The sequence below is a fragment of the Chanos chanos genome, chromosome 8 (genome assembly GCF_902362185.1).
Source record: "Chanos chanos chromosome 8, fChaCha1.1, whole genome shotgun sequence".
Classification (NCBI taxonomy): Eukaryota; Metazoa; Chordata; class Actinopteri; order Gonorynchiformes; family Chanidae; genus Chanos; species Chanos chanos.
In genome coordinates, this window is record NC_044502.1 from 32,563,226 (window position 1) to 32,578,900 (window position 15,675).

The 15,675-nt window shown below is 40.6% G+C and overlaps 2 protein-coding genes across 2 annotated transcripts; both read right to left on the bottom strand.

Moving 5' to 3' along the window:
* Positions 1 to 678: 678 nt before the first annotated feature.
* Positions 679 to 2,115, bottom strand: LOC115819225 (potassium voltage-gated channel subfamily S member 2-like). The gene has a single exon (XM_030782788.1). It carries the CDS (start codon positions 2,110 to 2,112, stop codon positions 679 to 681), a length of 1,434 nt encoding a protein of 477 aa, XP_030638648.1. The 5' UTR covers positions 2,113 to 2,115.
* Positions 2,116 to 5,229: 3,114 nt separating this feature from the next.
* Positions 5,230 to 6,666, bottom strand: LOC115819218 (potassium voltage-gated channel subfamily S member 2-like). Its single transcript, XM_030782778.1, has one exon. It carries the CDS (start codon positions 6,661 to 6,663, stop codon positions 5,230 to 5,232), a length of 1,434 nt encoding a protein of 477 aa, XP_030638638.1. The 5' UTR covers positions 6,664 to 6,666.
* Between the last annotated feature and the right edge of the window lie 9,009 nt (positions 6,667 to 15,675).

The window sequence follows — 15,675 nt, forward strand, 5'->3', positions numbered from 1 at the left end:
TATATAAAAAGACTTTCTTTTAATAGTAAACAACGACACAGCTAACGTTCTTATCGGAATACAACGCGTAGACAGGAAAATACTCAGATATGACAATATTAACAATAACTTACAGCCTACAGTTGTACACAGCATTTAGACAACTGGCTTAGATTATGGAGTACACACTTAAACACAATTTTTGCAGCATGTTTATCTGTAATTTTGTACTGTACGTGCTCTATATAGTTCTTGCTTAACTCCGTAACTCTACAGGTTAGGGAGGCATTGATACAAAATTAGTTTCACTTTGTCCACAACATCATGCTGGATGGAGTTTCAAGGGGGGGTATGCTCTATTTCGTGTAGACTCAGGAGTTGTTTGGGTTTCCAGGATCTTTGGATTGCGGGTTCTACATGCAGCTTTATTTTTACATCAGATCTAGTACCACGTTACTCTACAAAAGCAAAGAGCGACATTTTGTGAACGTCGAGACTGATTGTTATAACTCACAATATGACTTACAACACTTTCGGCACATCGGTAGTCAAATAATGCGCTTGGTGTCTGTTATTAAACTACGATTAGATTAAATCCATTAATAATAAACACTTCCCATCTAGCCATAATAATATCTTAACTGCGGTTTCCGTTAATCCTCTGACCTAACGAAAGAGGTCCATTTGGGTTTCAAGGACTTAGTGGAGAGATTCGTTCAGACTGTGATCGCTCGGTGTGCTCCGGCTCATATTCGATAGACTTGCCATCAGTGATTTCACTTTATGAGCGTAATAGTTTCTGAGATTAACTGAGGGGACTTCTTTAATACCCTCGTCAAAGTCGCAGCTTCTCATTGCAATTTCCAGTTGCCTCTGTCTTTTGTAGAAGAGAGAAAATTTGTTGAAAATTAGCGTGACGGGGAAGACCACGACCAAAATGCCCGCAAGGATGCAAGCAGACGCGGTGAGTTTACCCGCAATTGACACGGGAACTACATCTCCGTACCCTACGGTGGTCATGCTCACGGTGGCCCACCACCAGCAAGCTGGGATGGTAGTCAGTCCGTCATTATCCTCTTTCTCGACAGTGTAGGCCATCACCGAGAAAAAAGTAACCACTACTGCCAGGTACAGTAGGATGAGACCGACCTCTTTGTAACTGTTCTTGAGCGTGGCTCCAAGTGAGCGCAAGCCAGTGGAGTGCCGCGCCAGCTTTAATATACGAAAGATCCTCATCAGCCTCAGTACTTGGACCACGCGTCCGAGGTTGGCCAGCGCAGGACTACTTTCTGCAACGAGGTTGATGAGGAGCGCGAGGTAAAACGGCAAAATGGAAACAAGGTCAATTAAGTTCAAGGGATGCTCAAAGAAATGGATCAGATCTGGCGCCACTACAAACCTGGCAACAAGCTCAAATGTGAACCACCCGATTCCAAAATGCTCCACTGTCTCGAAGCGAGGGTCCTCACGCGGTTGACCCTCACTGTCCAGTAAAGTAAATTCTGTCATGCTGTTCATACACATTGTGGCAATAGAGCCCAACACCACTAGGATGGAGAATACACTGATGATCCGACTAGGTATGGAATATCCAGGATTGTCCAACATCAACCAGATTCTCCGTCTGAGGCTCCCTAAAGGCTGCTTGTCAAACTTCGTCGCGTCGTTATAAAATTCTAAAATCTCGTCAAAAGAGGAAGAAGTACTACCCTCTTCACTTTTGTCGTCCCAGTCCTCCCCACTTGGCTCCATTTTCCTACAGTGATAAGTACTGCTGCAACAGGAGTCAATGAAGAACTCATTGATTCCCCAGTACTCGATTTCCTGACTAAACGAGAAAATGCACAGTTCAGCCATGACATGCAACCGACCAGTGTTATAAAAATTAAGTACATATGGGAAGAGCGCGGGATTCCTGTCGAAGTAAAACTCTCTCTCGGTGTCGTCATAATCGTCGCACAATTCAAGGATAGATTCTTTCGATTGGCATCGGAGCAGACGAGCCAGTCGGGTCTCAGGAAAGCGCGACAACATGTTGGACAAGAGTAGCTTCTTAAAGCCACCGACATTAATGCGTATGGCATTGTCCTCAACGCTACTCTCGCTTTGGTCCTCAAGGCTATGTCCGGTCATATCTTGAAGGTGGGCTCTTAGACTGTGCCGTGTATTAAACTGGTCCTACAGAGACGAAAGAGAGGACAAACAAAAGACTGGTTTACTACTGCATCATGATTGCACATCTTCACTAGGTTGTTGTCTTAGAGCACAAATGGGGTCGTTGGGCAATGTCTTGCTAAAACATTACGTTGAGATTATTCACACTGGCAGGTATAACAATTTTACGTGTATTCCATGATACCAGCCAAGTAACACACTACTAATGTAACTCAGTTCTGATGCCTTTATCTTGCGTGAGAAATCTTACCTCGCTCTTCTTTTGCTGTCTCATAGGCGTAACATGTTGAATTAATAAATAGTTTTAATCTCAACTTGAGGAAAACTGTAGTTACACTTACTTAATGAAGCATCCTTTGTGTTGTAGCAATGTTGTCCTCGTCTGTATAACTAGCCTAGTGACTCCATCAAGGACCTTGTTTACGGATCCGATGTTTTAAGCAGATGCCGGGTGAGTGTCTCCTAATGCCTCTAAATGGATAATCAAAACCCTCACTCGGTATCTGGGAACATTTAGAGAGGTGCTTTAGAGAATTCTGTGAAAGGGTTTTTGCAATATGACCATTAATATTGATGATTATTTATCAATTTGTCTACTCCCAGAATCATCTTAAGTGTTTTACTACTCCACCTTACTAAATGTGCATTTTAAGCAGTTACAATTCACAAAGAGCGACCATAAACTGGCTTTGCCTGGTGTATTTCTTGTTCCTTTTTCAGCCATTGGAGAACACCAATGGACAACAAAAGCAATACTCTGGCTGATAAGTGGACACACCAGAGGTATTTTTGTGTTGCTCCCGAGTGTACAGTTTGAAAATACAATCGGTCCTAATCTATGAATGTCCCTCCGCTATTGACTTTGCAGCTTCTGTTTGCGTAGTAAAACAGAACAAAAATTTTGTCTTAAAGTAGCATTTCAATTAGATTTAGCATTTGATTTAGATTTACCTTAGAAAATGGCATACAGTTCATCTACTATGAATCTTACCGTCGATCGCAGAAAGCTAACATAGTAGTTAACATGTTAAAACATTCCAAGATTTTAGCATCGGTTATCAGTCAGCTCTTATTATTATGAATGTATCTCGGAAAATGCTTCCCTATGTTAATCTAAATCATGGGCATAACGAGCCAACACCGCGGGCCCCAATGCAGGATGGTCAAGGCGGGCCCCCGGCCCATCTCACTTAACCAGAACGGACGTAATGTCAATAGCGAACTGGAGGAGTATTTTGAAGCACGCAGCTTTCAAATGACCGGCAACATCGAAATGCACTGCACAGTTGACGCCACAATTATATTATTAGGCCACTAGTAGGCAACAGACTACCGTACATTATAGCAAGGGAGAGAAGATTGCAAGGCCTGTGCATGGGCCTAATATTATTGATGGAAGATGGAATGCATTAGCATTTCCCAAGTCAAATTAAAATAGTGATGGGCTACTTGACAAAATCTGGTGTCGGCACACCACAACAGATGATAAACATTGTTGGTGACGCTGATAAATTACCTATCTTCTATTTTTGGAGGCTTTGCTTTTAGTTTCTCGGCTGCTTCTTTTAATTTTCGTTTTTGAAACCTGCTTTCATGCTTCTACTTGTACTTCCTTGCTTCTTGACTCACTGTTTCACTGTGCGTGGAGATTTATCTAGCTCAAGATCAATGCATTGTTTGTGCCACACAGTACGCATGTTCGTAATTACCATGTCCCAGAATTCCGAGTGCCCACTTTTTTTGAACGTCAAATCAAGTTCATTACTCCTCATGAAAATTTCCTTTAGCTATAATATGTAGCTATGAGTTCATACAAATATATATTTATGTATAACTGTTATAACCTACTGTGTTATTTATCCGGTCAATGACATTAAGAATGTCACACCATTAAGCAGATAAAACTGCATAATAATATAATATATTGACTGGAGGCCCAACTTCATCTCTCAGCAGCATACGCCATATGCTGCCTGCTTACCGCTGGCTATTCCTATAATTAAGATTAATTCTTCCCCCCCTGTCAGTAAGGAAGCATAAGAATGACCTCGTATGCATTATCTTTGTAATGAACTTTTTTTCTGTGGTAACAACTATCATTGCACTGAATATGGATGTCTTCAACTATACATCAAAGTTATTTTGCAAATCACAGGGTACAGACTATGAATGGCTTCCAGGCTCTGGATATATCACATTGATTTAATATCATATTGATTTTCCAACTCTATGACTGTAGACCTACACAACAACAGTACAAATTGTCTCAGTTTAGCGGAACCATACTCTGTTAGTGGGAATAGTGGGAAATAAACTGGGGATAATTCCTGCATTTTCAGTTGTGGCTGGATTGCAAAAATGCAAGTTAGAGTGCCAGAAAACAATTTGCATATATAAAAAGACTTTCTTTTAATAGTAAACAACGACACAGCTAACGTTCTTATCGGAATACAACGCGTAGACAGGAAAATACTCAGATATGACAATATTAACAATAACTTACAGCCTACAGTTGTACACAGCATTTAGACAACTGGCTTAGATTATGGAGTACACACTTAAACACAATTTTTGCAGCATGTTTATCTGTAATTTTGTACTGTACGTGCTCTATATAGTTCTTGCTTAACTCCGTAACTCTACAGATTAGGGAGGCATTGATACAAAATTAGTTTCACTTTGTCCACAACATCATGCTGGATGGAGTTTCAAGGGGGGTTACGCTCCATTTCGTGTAGACTCAGGAGTTGTTTGGGTGTCCAGGATCTTTGGATTGCGGGTTCTCCATGCAGCTTTTTATTTACATCAGATGTAGGCCATGTACTACGCTACTTCTCTTAAAAAAGGCAAAGAGCGACATTTTGTGAACATCGAGACTGTTATAACTCACAATATGACTAACGACACTTTTGGCACATTAGTAGTCAGATAATGTTCTTGGTGTCTGTTATTAAACTACGATTAGATTAAATCCATTAATAATAAACACTTCCCATGTAGCCATAATAATATCTTAACTGCGGTTTCCGTTAATCCTCTGACCTAACGAAAGAGGTCCATTTGGGTTTCAAGAACTTAGTGGAGAGATTCGTTCAGACTGTGATCGCTCGGTGTGCTCCGGCTCATATTCGATAGACTTGCCATCAGTGATTTCACTTTATGAGCGTAATAGTTTCTGAGATTAACTGAGGGGACTTCTTTAATACCCTCGTCAAAGTCGCAGCTTCTCATTGCAATTTCCAGTTGCCTCTGTCTTTTGTAGAAGAGAGAAAATTTGTTGAAAATTAGCGTGATGGGGAGGACCACGACCAAAATGCCCGCAAGGATGCAAGCAGACGCGGTGAGTTTACCCGCAATTGACACGGGAACTACATCTCCGTACCCTACGGTGGTCATGCTCACGGTGGCCCACCACCAGCAAGCTGGGATGGTGGTCAGTCCGTCATTGTCCTCTTTCTCTACGGTGTAGGCCATCACCGAGAAAAAAGAAACCCCTACTGCCAGGTACAGTAGCAAGAGACCGACCTCTTTGTAACTGTTCTTGAGCGTGGCTCCAAGTGAGCGCAAGCCAGTGGAGTGCCGCGCCAGCTTTAATATACGAAAGATCCTCATCAGCCTCAGTACTTGGACCACGCGTCCGAGGTTGGCCAGCGCAGGACTACTTTCTGCAACGAGGTTGATGAGGAGCGCGAGGTAAAACGGCAAAATGGAAACAAGGTCAATTAAGTTCAAGGGATGCTCAAAGAAATGGATCAGATCTGGCGCCACTACAAACCTGGCAACAAGCTCAAATGTGAACCACCCGATTCCAAAATGCTCCACTGTCTCGAAGCGAGGGTCCTCACGCGGTTGACCCTCACTGTCCAGTAAAGTAAATTCTGTCATGCTGTTCATACACATTGTGGCAATAGAGCCCAACACCACTAGGATGGAGAATACACTGATGATCCGACTAGGTATGGAATATCCAGGATTGTCCAACATCAACCAGATTCTCCGTCTGAGGCTCCCTAAAGGCTGCTTGTCAAACTTCGTCGCGTCGTTATAAAATTCTAAAATCTCGTCAAAAGAGGAAGAAGTACTACCCTCTTCACTTTTGTCGTCCCAGTCCTCCCCACTTGGCTCCATTTTCCTACAGTGATAAGTACTGCTGCAACAGGAGTCAATGAAGAACTCATTGATTCCCCAGTACTCGATTTCCTGACTAAACGAGAAAATGCACAGTTCAGCCATGACATGCAACCGACCAGTGTTATAAAAATTAAGTACATATGGGAAGAGCGCGGGATTCCTGTCGAAGTAAAACTCTCTCTCGGTGTCGTCATAATCGTCGCACAATTCAAGGATAGATTCTTTCGATTGGCATCGGAGCAGACGAGCCAGTCGGGTCTCAGGAAAGCGCGACAACATGTTGGACAAGAGTAGCTTCTTAAAGCCACCGACATTAATGCGTATGGCATTGTCCTCAACGCTACTCTCGCTTTGGTCCTCAAGGCTATGTCCGGTCATATCTTGAAGGTGGGCTCTTAGACTGTGCCGTGTATTAAACTGGTCCTACAGAGACGAAAGAGAGGACAAACAAAAGACTGGTTTACTACTGCATCATGATTGCACATCTTCACTAGGTTGTTGTCTTAGAGCACAAATGGGGTCGTTGTGCAATGTCTTACTAAAACATTACGTTGAGATTATTCACACTGGCAGGTATAACAATTTTACGTGTATTCCAAGATACCAGCCAAGTAACACACTACTAATGTAACTCAGTCCTGATGCCTTTATCTTGCGTGAGAAATCTTACCCCGCTCTTCTTTTGCTGTCTCATAGGCGTAACATGTTGAATTAATAAATAGTTTTAGTCACAACTTGAGGGAAACTGTCAGTTTTCACACTTACTTAATGAAGCATCCTTTGTGTTGTAGCAATGTTGTCTTCATCTGTATAATTAGCCTGGTGACTCCATCAAGGACCTTGTTTGCTTCGGATCCGATGTTTTAAGCAGATGTCGGGTTAATGTCTCCTAATGCCTCTAGTCCGTCTGATGGAAAGTGCTTCAGTGTCTGACTTGCGTTGTCGCCCAGTTAGAGGTGTTCCCCGTCACTCAAGGTGATGCTTTTCTCCAAAAATAAAATACTCGTCTCTCGCCGGCGATTCTCTCACATGTGCTTCGTTGAATTGATTTGAACTGACAATAGCCTTGAAACTGTGTGGCACGATGACATGCCCGTCTTTGATGGGGGAGTCCCTTGTATCTCCGTGCGCTCTCTGTTGCTGTGCAGCAACATGTACCCAGGCAATATTTTCGTCCCTCTGTGGTTCTGAAAGGGACAGCTCCTCCAGTGGCGTCAGGAATACGTAGCGCGGCGCCCATAATTCGGTGATGAAAATAACGAACCGGTCTTTCACGCGACTGAAATTGTACTGCACTATTTTGTTGGAACAGTAGTCGTGCTTAAACTATTTTTTCAGATCTTACTACTGAATTTCAGTGTAGTATCACGTGTAACTAATTACTAATTTGGTGAAGACTATACAGAGAGAGAGAGAGAGAGAGAGAGAGAGAGAGCATTGAACACTTTAGAAACTAATATAAAATCCTTTTCTCTGTCTTTTGCACTGTTGTAAAAAAAATTTGCATTGTTTTGCATTGCTTTGAAATGCATATGAAGTCAGGTGGTATGGATGCCATGAAGTGAGAGTAGGTACACACTGAGGAGCCCAGGTTTCCGTTACTGCACTGTAGGCCTCCCTTGCATATTCCCACCATAGGTTCACCACAAAATCAGTTATTCTCATCTTTTCCCCTCTCAGGGAATGGTTCTTTTGTACTTAACACATATAGAATAAACTTCCCAGTGTTAAATTTCCTGCAATGGCACAGTGTCCTTTTCAGTTATTCAAAGTTCATGGGTACCTAATATGTTACAGTTATTTGCTAGAGGCTAGTATTGTCATGTGCTTTTGTAATTGGATTCATGCTGGTAAGTATTGATTTTTTACTGGAAAAGCATTTACATCTACATTCACTAATGAAGATTTATAGGTATATCATTGGAATTCATTTAAAACAAAATCTCCAGTGTGAGATCTTGTCTGGGTTCTGTCTTCCCAGTCCAGTTTGAGATAGAGATGCTTTGTTAGTGGTACTAGAAATTTCAAGCAGACACGTAATATTTTTGTATTGACAAGGCTACATTCTGCTTTGATGCTGATCAAAGGCTTAATTTTTGATACATAACAAAGTGCTTTTTGTTCAATATAATTCTTTCAACAAGACACTCTGTAGTTTCTGCTCAAGAAAACTCTATCAAGTTTTAATAAAAGCACAGTGTAATTTTATTTATTTCTGTATTGCTGTGCTCTGTCTCCACTACTCTGGTTTGTATGTGCTAGTTTTTCCACTTTTTACAGTGACCAATAACAATACTATTTAACTGCCATCCTTGCATGTCCCATGTGCATAAGACAACAATAGAAATTACTTCAAATACACAACTCCTGTTTTTAAGATCACGTACATGGCAGTTCAGTTCTTATTGTCATTACAGTGGGGGACAAATGACGATCTATCTGTCCAGGATGACAATACCAAAAAACATGATAAAAACAGTTTAAGTCATAGCTTTGGACCAATCCATAACTACTGTTGCCTTTGTTTTCAACTTTTCTCCTGAGAAGCCCTCCAACGCAGAGCATGATGAGATCATTTTGAGCAGGTATTTTGACCTCAGGTCTGAACAGGCTAAAATTACAGTAAATTGATTAAAGTAAAATCGTGACAAGGAGTATTGAATTTGGTTTGAAAAATAACTGGTCTTAGGCTCCTAATTTAGAAGAGTGAATGTAGGCTTTCAAATAGGGTTTTTTTTTTGACAGTCTTCTGCCATGACTCAAAAAGAACAATGACAGAAGATTCAGCTGTCAGCAAAGTCAGACAGTATGAGTCTTCATTGGTCTGAATCTGGGTCAGGATAGATGCTGCTCATACTTAGGAGAAGTCTCACACACCATTTTCATCTTTTGCACGTGGATTTTTTTTTCCCGTATGTTTACACAGTGAGTTCTACACAAAAAGAGACCTTTTATTGTTTTGTAGGCATAACAAAACATGTACAGACCATTTAAACGACTAGTGCATGTGAAGTATAGCCATGAATTTACTTTTGATGAAGATAGTAAGAGCACAATTATACATACAACATTGGCTTTTAGGAGAGAGATTCATAGACCTTAGTCTCAACAGCAATATCTTCTACTTAAGTGCATTTCCAGAAGGCAAGCTAAAGAGATTAAAGACTTAATAAATGTAAGGAAGCCTAACGATTGACCTTGCCCAGGAAATGGCATTATATAGACTCAGCTATTCCTGAAACGTGATTTCACTTTGTCGTATTTCCTGTCTGTAGTACCCTTAAGAGACGGTAGTTAGTTATCCCATTTCTCTTTTGAGATACCTTTAGTCCTCTTCTGAGATTCCTCCATTTCTCTTGGTTAAATGATAAGATAACGATAAGTAGCCTTTTTGAAATCTCTTCTCTGGAACTGCTCTGTGGTTTAGGCACAGGCTCCTGTTACAAGGTGCGTAGGAGGTCTGCAGTGAGCAACATATACTTCCTCTCTCTCTCTCTCTCCCTCTCTCTCTCTCTCTTTGTCTGGACAGGTAATTTCTGCACTGGTCACACATGCAACAAAGCTGTGATAATCATCACCATTAGATGTCTATAACCGGTGGAACTGCTTTAACCATTATATGAATGAGCTATACACAGATACACAGATTATGGATGTCAACAATAAGGGGGCCATATGCAGAATCTGGGCACCTGCCAATAGCTGCGGACCTTGGAAGTGAATAAATTCGTGAAAAAGTGAATTACACATGCAGCAAAGGAAAGGAATCTGGCTATCTATGTAACTATGCTTGTATAATCTGAGAAAGGAAATAAATTTTGCAATTATTACGATTGTGGTAGCTATTAACAGAGATTAGACATTCCCTTCACATTCAGTCGCTTCTAGTTTATGTTTAATCTCACACAGAATGGTCAGACTAAGCTATATATGGAAACAGAGAATGACCCGTTCAATTTTGGTCCATGAGTATGTCGCTCATTGTACTCTTTTAAGACTGTGATTTGGACTGACCGTGTGAATTGGCATGGAGGTTGTACAACTCAGAATACTACGCATACATGGTCAGCGCTTCAAACAGAAATTTACATGATTCTTAATAACGCAGATGTACTCAACAGTTCATCACGAGGGACAAAACTGTAATAACGATTAATACACAATTGTTTTTGCAGCCCAACTTGTGACTCATAAGAGCATGCAAATGAGATTGTCCTAAATTAAACTTCATTTCCTCCCCAAACAATAACCAAGTGGAGTTTCTCTTGGCTCTGGAATTGAACCCATTGGAAAGAGCATCAGGTGATTTTCGTATGATTCCTGCAAACACAAGCAAGGGGAGCAGATCCAAGAGATCATACACTTATGGTTAAATATGTGCTGTTAGGCGGTGGGGCAGTCTCTATGGTTTAAAAAGCTGCCTGAAATGAGTAGAGGCTGAATGGTGCAAGCTTTGCATTGGTGTTACTGACCAGTTCAATCTGATCACTCCAGAGTAAAATTACTACAAATTGTCACAGATTCGCTTTGAATGACCTCTGCTTTTACACTAAATCCCGTGTCAATGGGATTTAGTATGTTGGGCTTTCAACACATTGGAGGGTATTCTCATTTTTCATGCCATCTTCACCACTGAAAATGTGTTGAATTTTGTCGGAATAAACACTCATTCAGTTGTCTATATACACCACAGAGGCAAGGCCATGCTATGAAACTGATACTGTGGGGCAGAGCTGCATTGTATCGAATAAAGTGCAAATGCAAGTGCAGCTCAGAGGCTGACAATGGCCCCCTACTCTGTGTTTTCATGTTATTATGATTTCAAATGTAGTTGTAATTCTCCTTTTCAAACGTCACTTTTATTACTGACCACAAGATGGCAATTACTTGACGAAGAGCAGAAAGTCAGAATGGATATTGTCATCCGTCACGGATTACTGCTTCAAGTTTGAGTTTAGCTCGTAGGTCATACAACGGTAATCTCTTTGAAAATACAGGCTGGATGATCGAGAAAGGCACAAGAAAATACACTTGATGCTTTGAATCAGCACTTAGAAATGCCTAGTAAGCAAGATAGACTCACTCAGCATTTGACCATGGCATAATTGGGACTTCACGGGTTCTCACATGCTGAAATGTATCATAAAAGCATAACTCACTGAGTTCAGTTAACTTAAGCTCATCAACAGAATGCGAGCTAATTTTACTGGGGGGGGGGGGGGGGGGGTCAATTTTACGCTGTGTTTGAGGAAAGAACAAGTTTAAAACAGGTAGGCTAGTGTACCGTCCACAAGGCCATGGAATGTTTGAGAAGACATTCAGTTAGACTTAGAATAAATTCAGACATACATTAAATAAGCTTCCTTATTAAGTTCCATTTGTGTCAATTCGTTTGAAAGGACGTAAACGAAATACCGTAAAATTCTGCTGTGCTGTAGCCAATTGGCTATTTTACTGTAAAGCATCAAATTACCCCACACCTCAGAATCCCACCTGTACACGCCCACTTCTCATACTTAATCAGCCAGTAAGCGGATGTTGACAGGGTCTTGTACTATAAAATGACAGCGTTACGTTTTTGTGGATTTGGGAGTATGTGATGGCCACATCACATGATGAATACGCGATTTTTGTAGTTTAAGAGAAGGACGGAGAAACCTACCAAAAAATGCCTAATCTTTCTTCAGTGAATTTGTTCACCCCAGAAGTTAGGAACATATCACGGCCAGCAGAACTCCGAGATGATTCTTACGAGGTATGCCACCGTTACACATTGTAACACAGTAACAATGTGAACATATATATATAAAAAAAAAATTACGGCTGCTGATTGTTTCCATTATCCCCCTAATACTAACCACCTGATCATTTAAAAAGCCTTTTTGAAGTTTCTCATTTCAATCCGAGGTATCATGGCTGTGGAAAGTGAAACTACTCTTTCACTCTACGAGCCGTGTCTTTTTTCGAAAAGACGTGTTGCGAACAAAATTACAATGCGTTGCGAACAAAGATTCCTGTTGTAACAGTGCATTCTGTGAGGTTTAAACATCATTAGTTGAGAGGGAATCCGCTTTTTGATGTGTATAGAATATATTTCCATCTTTTAACATAGATTTAAGACAGTATCCTAATAGGAACATACCTGTGATGAAACCAGGTTGAGTGGGAAACCTTAGGCTATGAGGTTTTATTAGGTTTTGAGTGTAGCCGCAAGGTGCTGTTTGGCAGAATTAATCATACTGTTTATCAAAAATGTATGTTCGCTCTTAAAATCAAGTATAAAATAACCAAATTTAATTGCACAAGATTTACATTGTCTTCGTGTCATTTGATACATGCTAATAACCTTTATTATTAACACACCCTGTATTATGGTGACTTGTGAAGTTGTTAAAACTCAACTTTTTAGCGTATTTGTAAAGAGGGTATTGTAGTTGCCAACACAGAGTCAGAGCCTTAACCCAGGTGAACACGGGTTTGGAATAGAGAATTAAAGAAAGCTCAAGGTGACCAATAAATACTGGACTTCATAACCTAATAAGGATGAGGGGAACAGAATATAAGTGTTTTTTGTTAGTTCGTTTGCTTGTTTGTTTGTTTGTTTGTTTGTTTGTTTTTAAGAAACTCTTCCATGACATGCTTGCAAGGCAAAGTGCAGGCCTATAAACCATTAACTTTGGGATCCAAAAATCTTGTTAGGATAGTGTAGGCTATGTAATGGTTACATTATTGCAACCTGAATATGTTTTTCCTCATGAAAATTTAAATCGTGGTACAATTACTTTACTCCAGTAGCCTACTGGACTGAAAAACCAATCTGTTTTTTTTTTTTTCCAATGTTGTTTTCTTATCTTAAAACCACTCTGGCAATGAGTATTTGAGTAGTTCCCCTGGCTGTGATCACTCAGTCTCCATATGCTAACACAGGCTCATCCTTTCAGCAGGCAACATTGGCAGTAAGGGGACAAAGATCTGAACTAACTGAGTAGCAAACCTTATACATTCTTGTAGTCCCTAGCTATTATCACAAATTTTTGGAACAGTACAAGTAAGCCATCACTGCCAGCAGAATGCATTAAATCTCTGCAGATGCTTTTGTTTTAAGGAAAGAGTACAATACAGAAAAAAAATGTAAATGGTAAACTCCAGAATCATTTTCACTTGTGGACAGTTTAAGACTGAAATGGCACATGCAAAACATTTGCTTTGAAAATGTCTTTTGGTTTCGTTGTCACTGGACTTGATAGTACTTAAAAGCATCTAAAAAAAAATATATCATTTGGCATAACAGTAACAGTTAAGTTTTTTAAGTGTTGACAAAAACCCCCTGCAGGAAAAAAAAAAAGTTTTTTGAAACAAGGTAAACTTAAACCGTACACATTCCGCTATACAACTAAAGATAGCACTGCAAAATCTTTAGACAGATCACCCACTGGTCCACAACATACTACAATAATGACTTCAACTTTCGTTTGAAAAATAGTCGGCAACTGACTGAATATTTCTATGGAACAGTCTGTGAACAACTGAAATGTTGTCAGAGCACGGAAGTACATGATTTCATGTTTTTATATTATAATGACTTCCAGGGGGCTTACTGTGTTACATGTTGGGATGTAGCAGCTTTTACTTTCATCAAGACATATTCTCAGTCTTTCTCTCTTTCCCTCTCTGTCTGAAGCATACACACACACGCACACACACACACACGCACACACACACACACGTTTAGATGCATTCTCCTCCTCCGTTTGTGTTGCCTGTGAGTCTGTTTGCTCTGACATGTGCATATTTAGCAATATCATAAAAAGGGGAGGGTATGGCAAAGGAGCCAGAGTACTTGGAGAGAATGGAGCCACTGTCCAAACAGCTGCTTGCTTGCCTCTATTGGGCGGAATGCTGCAGTCTCTCTCCCCTGGTGGTCTGACCATCCCATTCACCACTCACCCCCGCCGCTGGGCACAGATTGCCATTGTCCCCCGTGCACAATGGCACCGCCTGTCCACATGGACACTCTCTTCTTCTACCCTGAGAGAAGAGGGCAACGCAGGCTCTGTCCCCTGACATCGCCCTGACCCACAGTCTGTTTTTCTCTCCATCAGGAATACTGTATGTATACTTGGAAAATAGAAACTACTTTGTCAGTGCAAGCGCTTTTAATTTGTGGTTGACACTAACACAGGGTAAGATTGGACCGCTAGCATGAAATGTTGTATTGTTAATTGGTCATCTGCATTGTCAGTGTAATTATTGTTTGACTTTGCAGTCATATACACTGTCCACTGTCCTACTAACTATTTATACGTGGGTTTCTAGCCGCAGCGAGTATACATAGATGTATTTTCATCAAGGTTCTCTCTTGTACTCTGCTCTCTGCTCTCTCAGTGCTGAGACGCTCTGTCTTTTCCTCATCTCTGTGTACATTATTATGAAAAGCTTAGATTATATTGGAACCAAACCTAAAGTGCTTAATCTGTGTTTTGCAGTTTGACTAACCAGCCATCCCTAGAGTAGCTACCTTAGATTACTGTTACGTTACTCACTGCTGTGCCTATCAAGACACAGAAAGAGTAAAAAGAGAATCACTGTAGACTATATAAAGTACATAAAGTAAGATTCAAAGTAGAGCAAACAACCACCTGGTTTGGTTTCTGGGAACAGTACTCTTTAATATTCTGAAAACAAATGTATGCAGTTTACATCTGCAGTATGTTCCAAAAAATTGTGCAAAAATATTTACATTTACTTTTGCAGTAAGAATTTCATACAATACTGGAATGTTCTTGTTTTAACATTTGGTATAAACAATGTAAAGCATACCCAGTGTCTTTCAGCAGGAAAAGGTTAATACCAGTCTTAGCTCACAGTGAGTGGTATAAGGTCACAAAGGGTCATTGGATCAATGGACCTGACAGAGAGAGAGAGAGAGAGAGAGAAAGGGAGAGAGAAAAAGGACTGAGAGAGAGCAAAAGAGAGAGTAGACATGTCCCATTTGTTGTCATTCATGTTTACCCTGTTACCTTTGCATGCATAGGGAACAGCTGTAAGATAGCACAGGCAGGTAGGGTCATAGAATAGGATTTCTATGTAATGTTCCAATACTAAATTGTAGTTCTGAGGAATAACCTGTGTGACTGTGACTCTGAGATCCTTTCTGGATGTGGTTTATCTTGTAAGCATGTCAGGTAACCATGGTGATTTGTATGTGGCTCTTTTGCACATGGACTCACTTGGATTTGCTGTTTCTTTTTTTTTTTTTTTTTCCGCACGCTAGTGGAGAACTCATTTCAGAAGCACACTGTATGACGGTGTGTGTTCGCTCAACACTGAGACAAGCTCTGAATGTTATCTGATGCCTCGTGGGAACTGCAACTGAAGCGTCAACCCAGC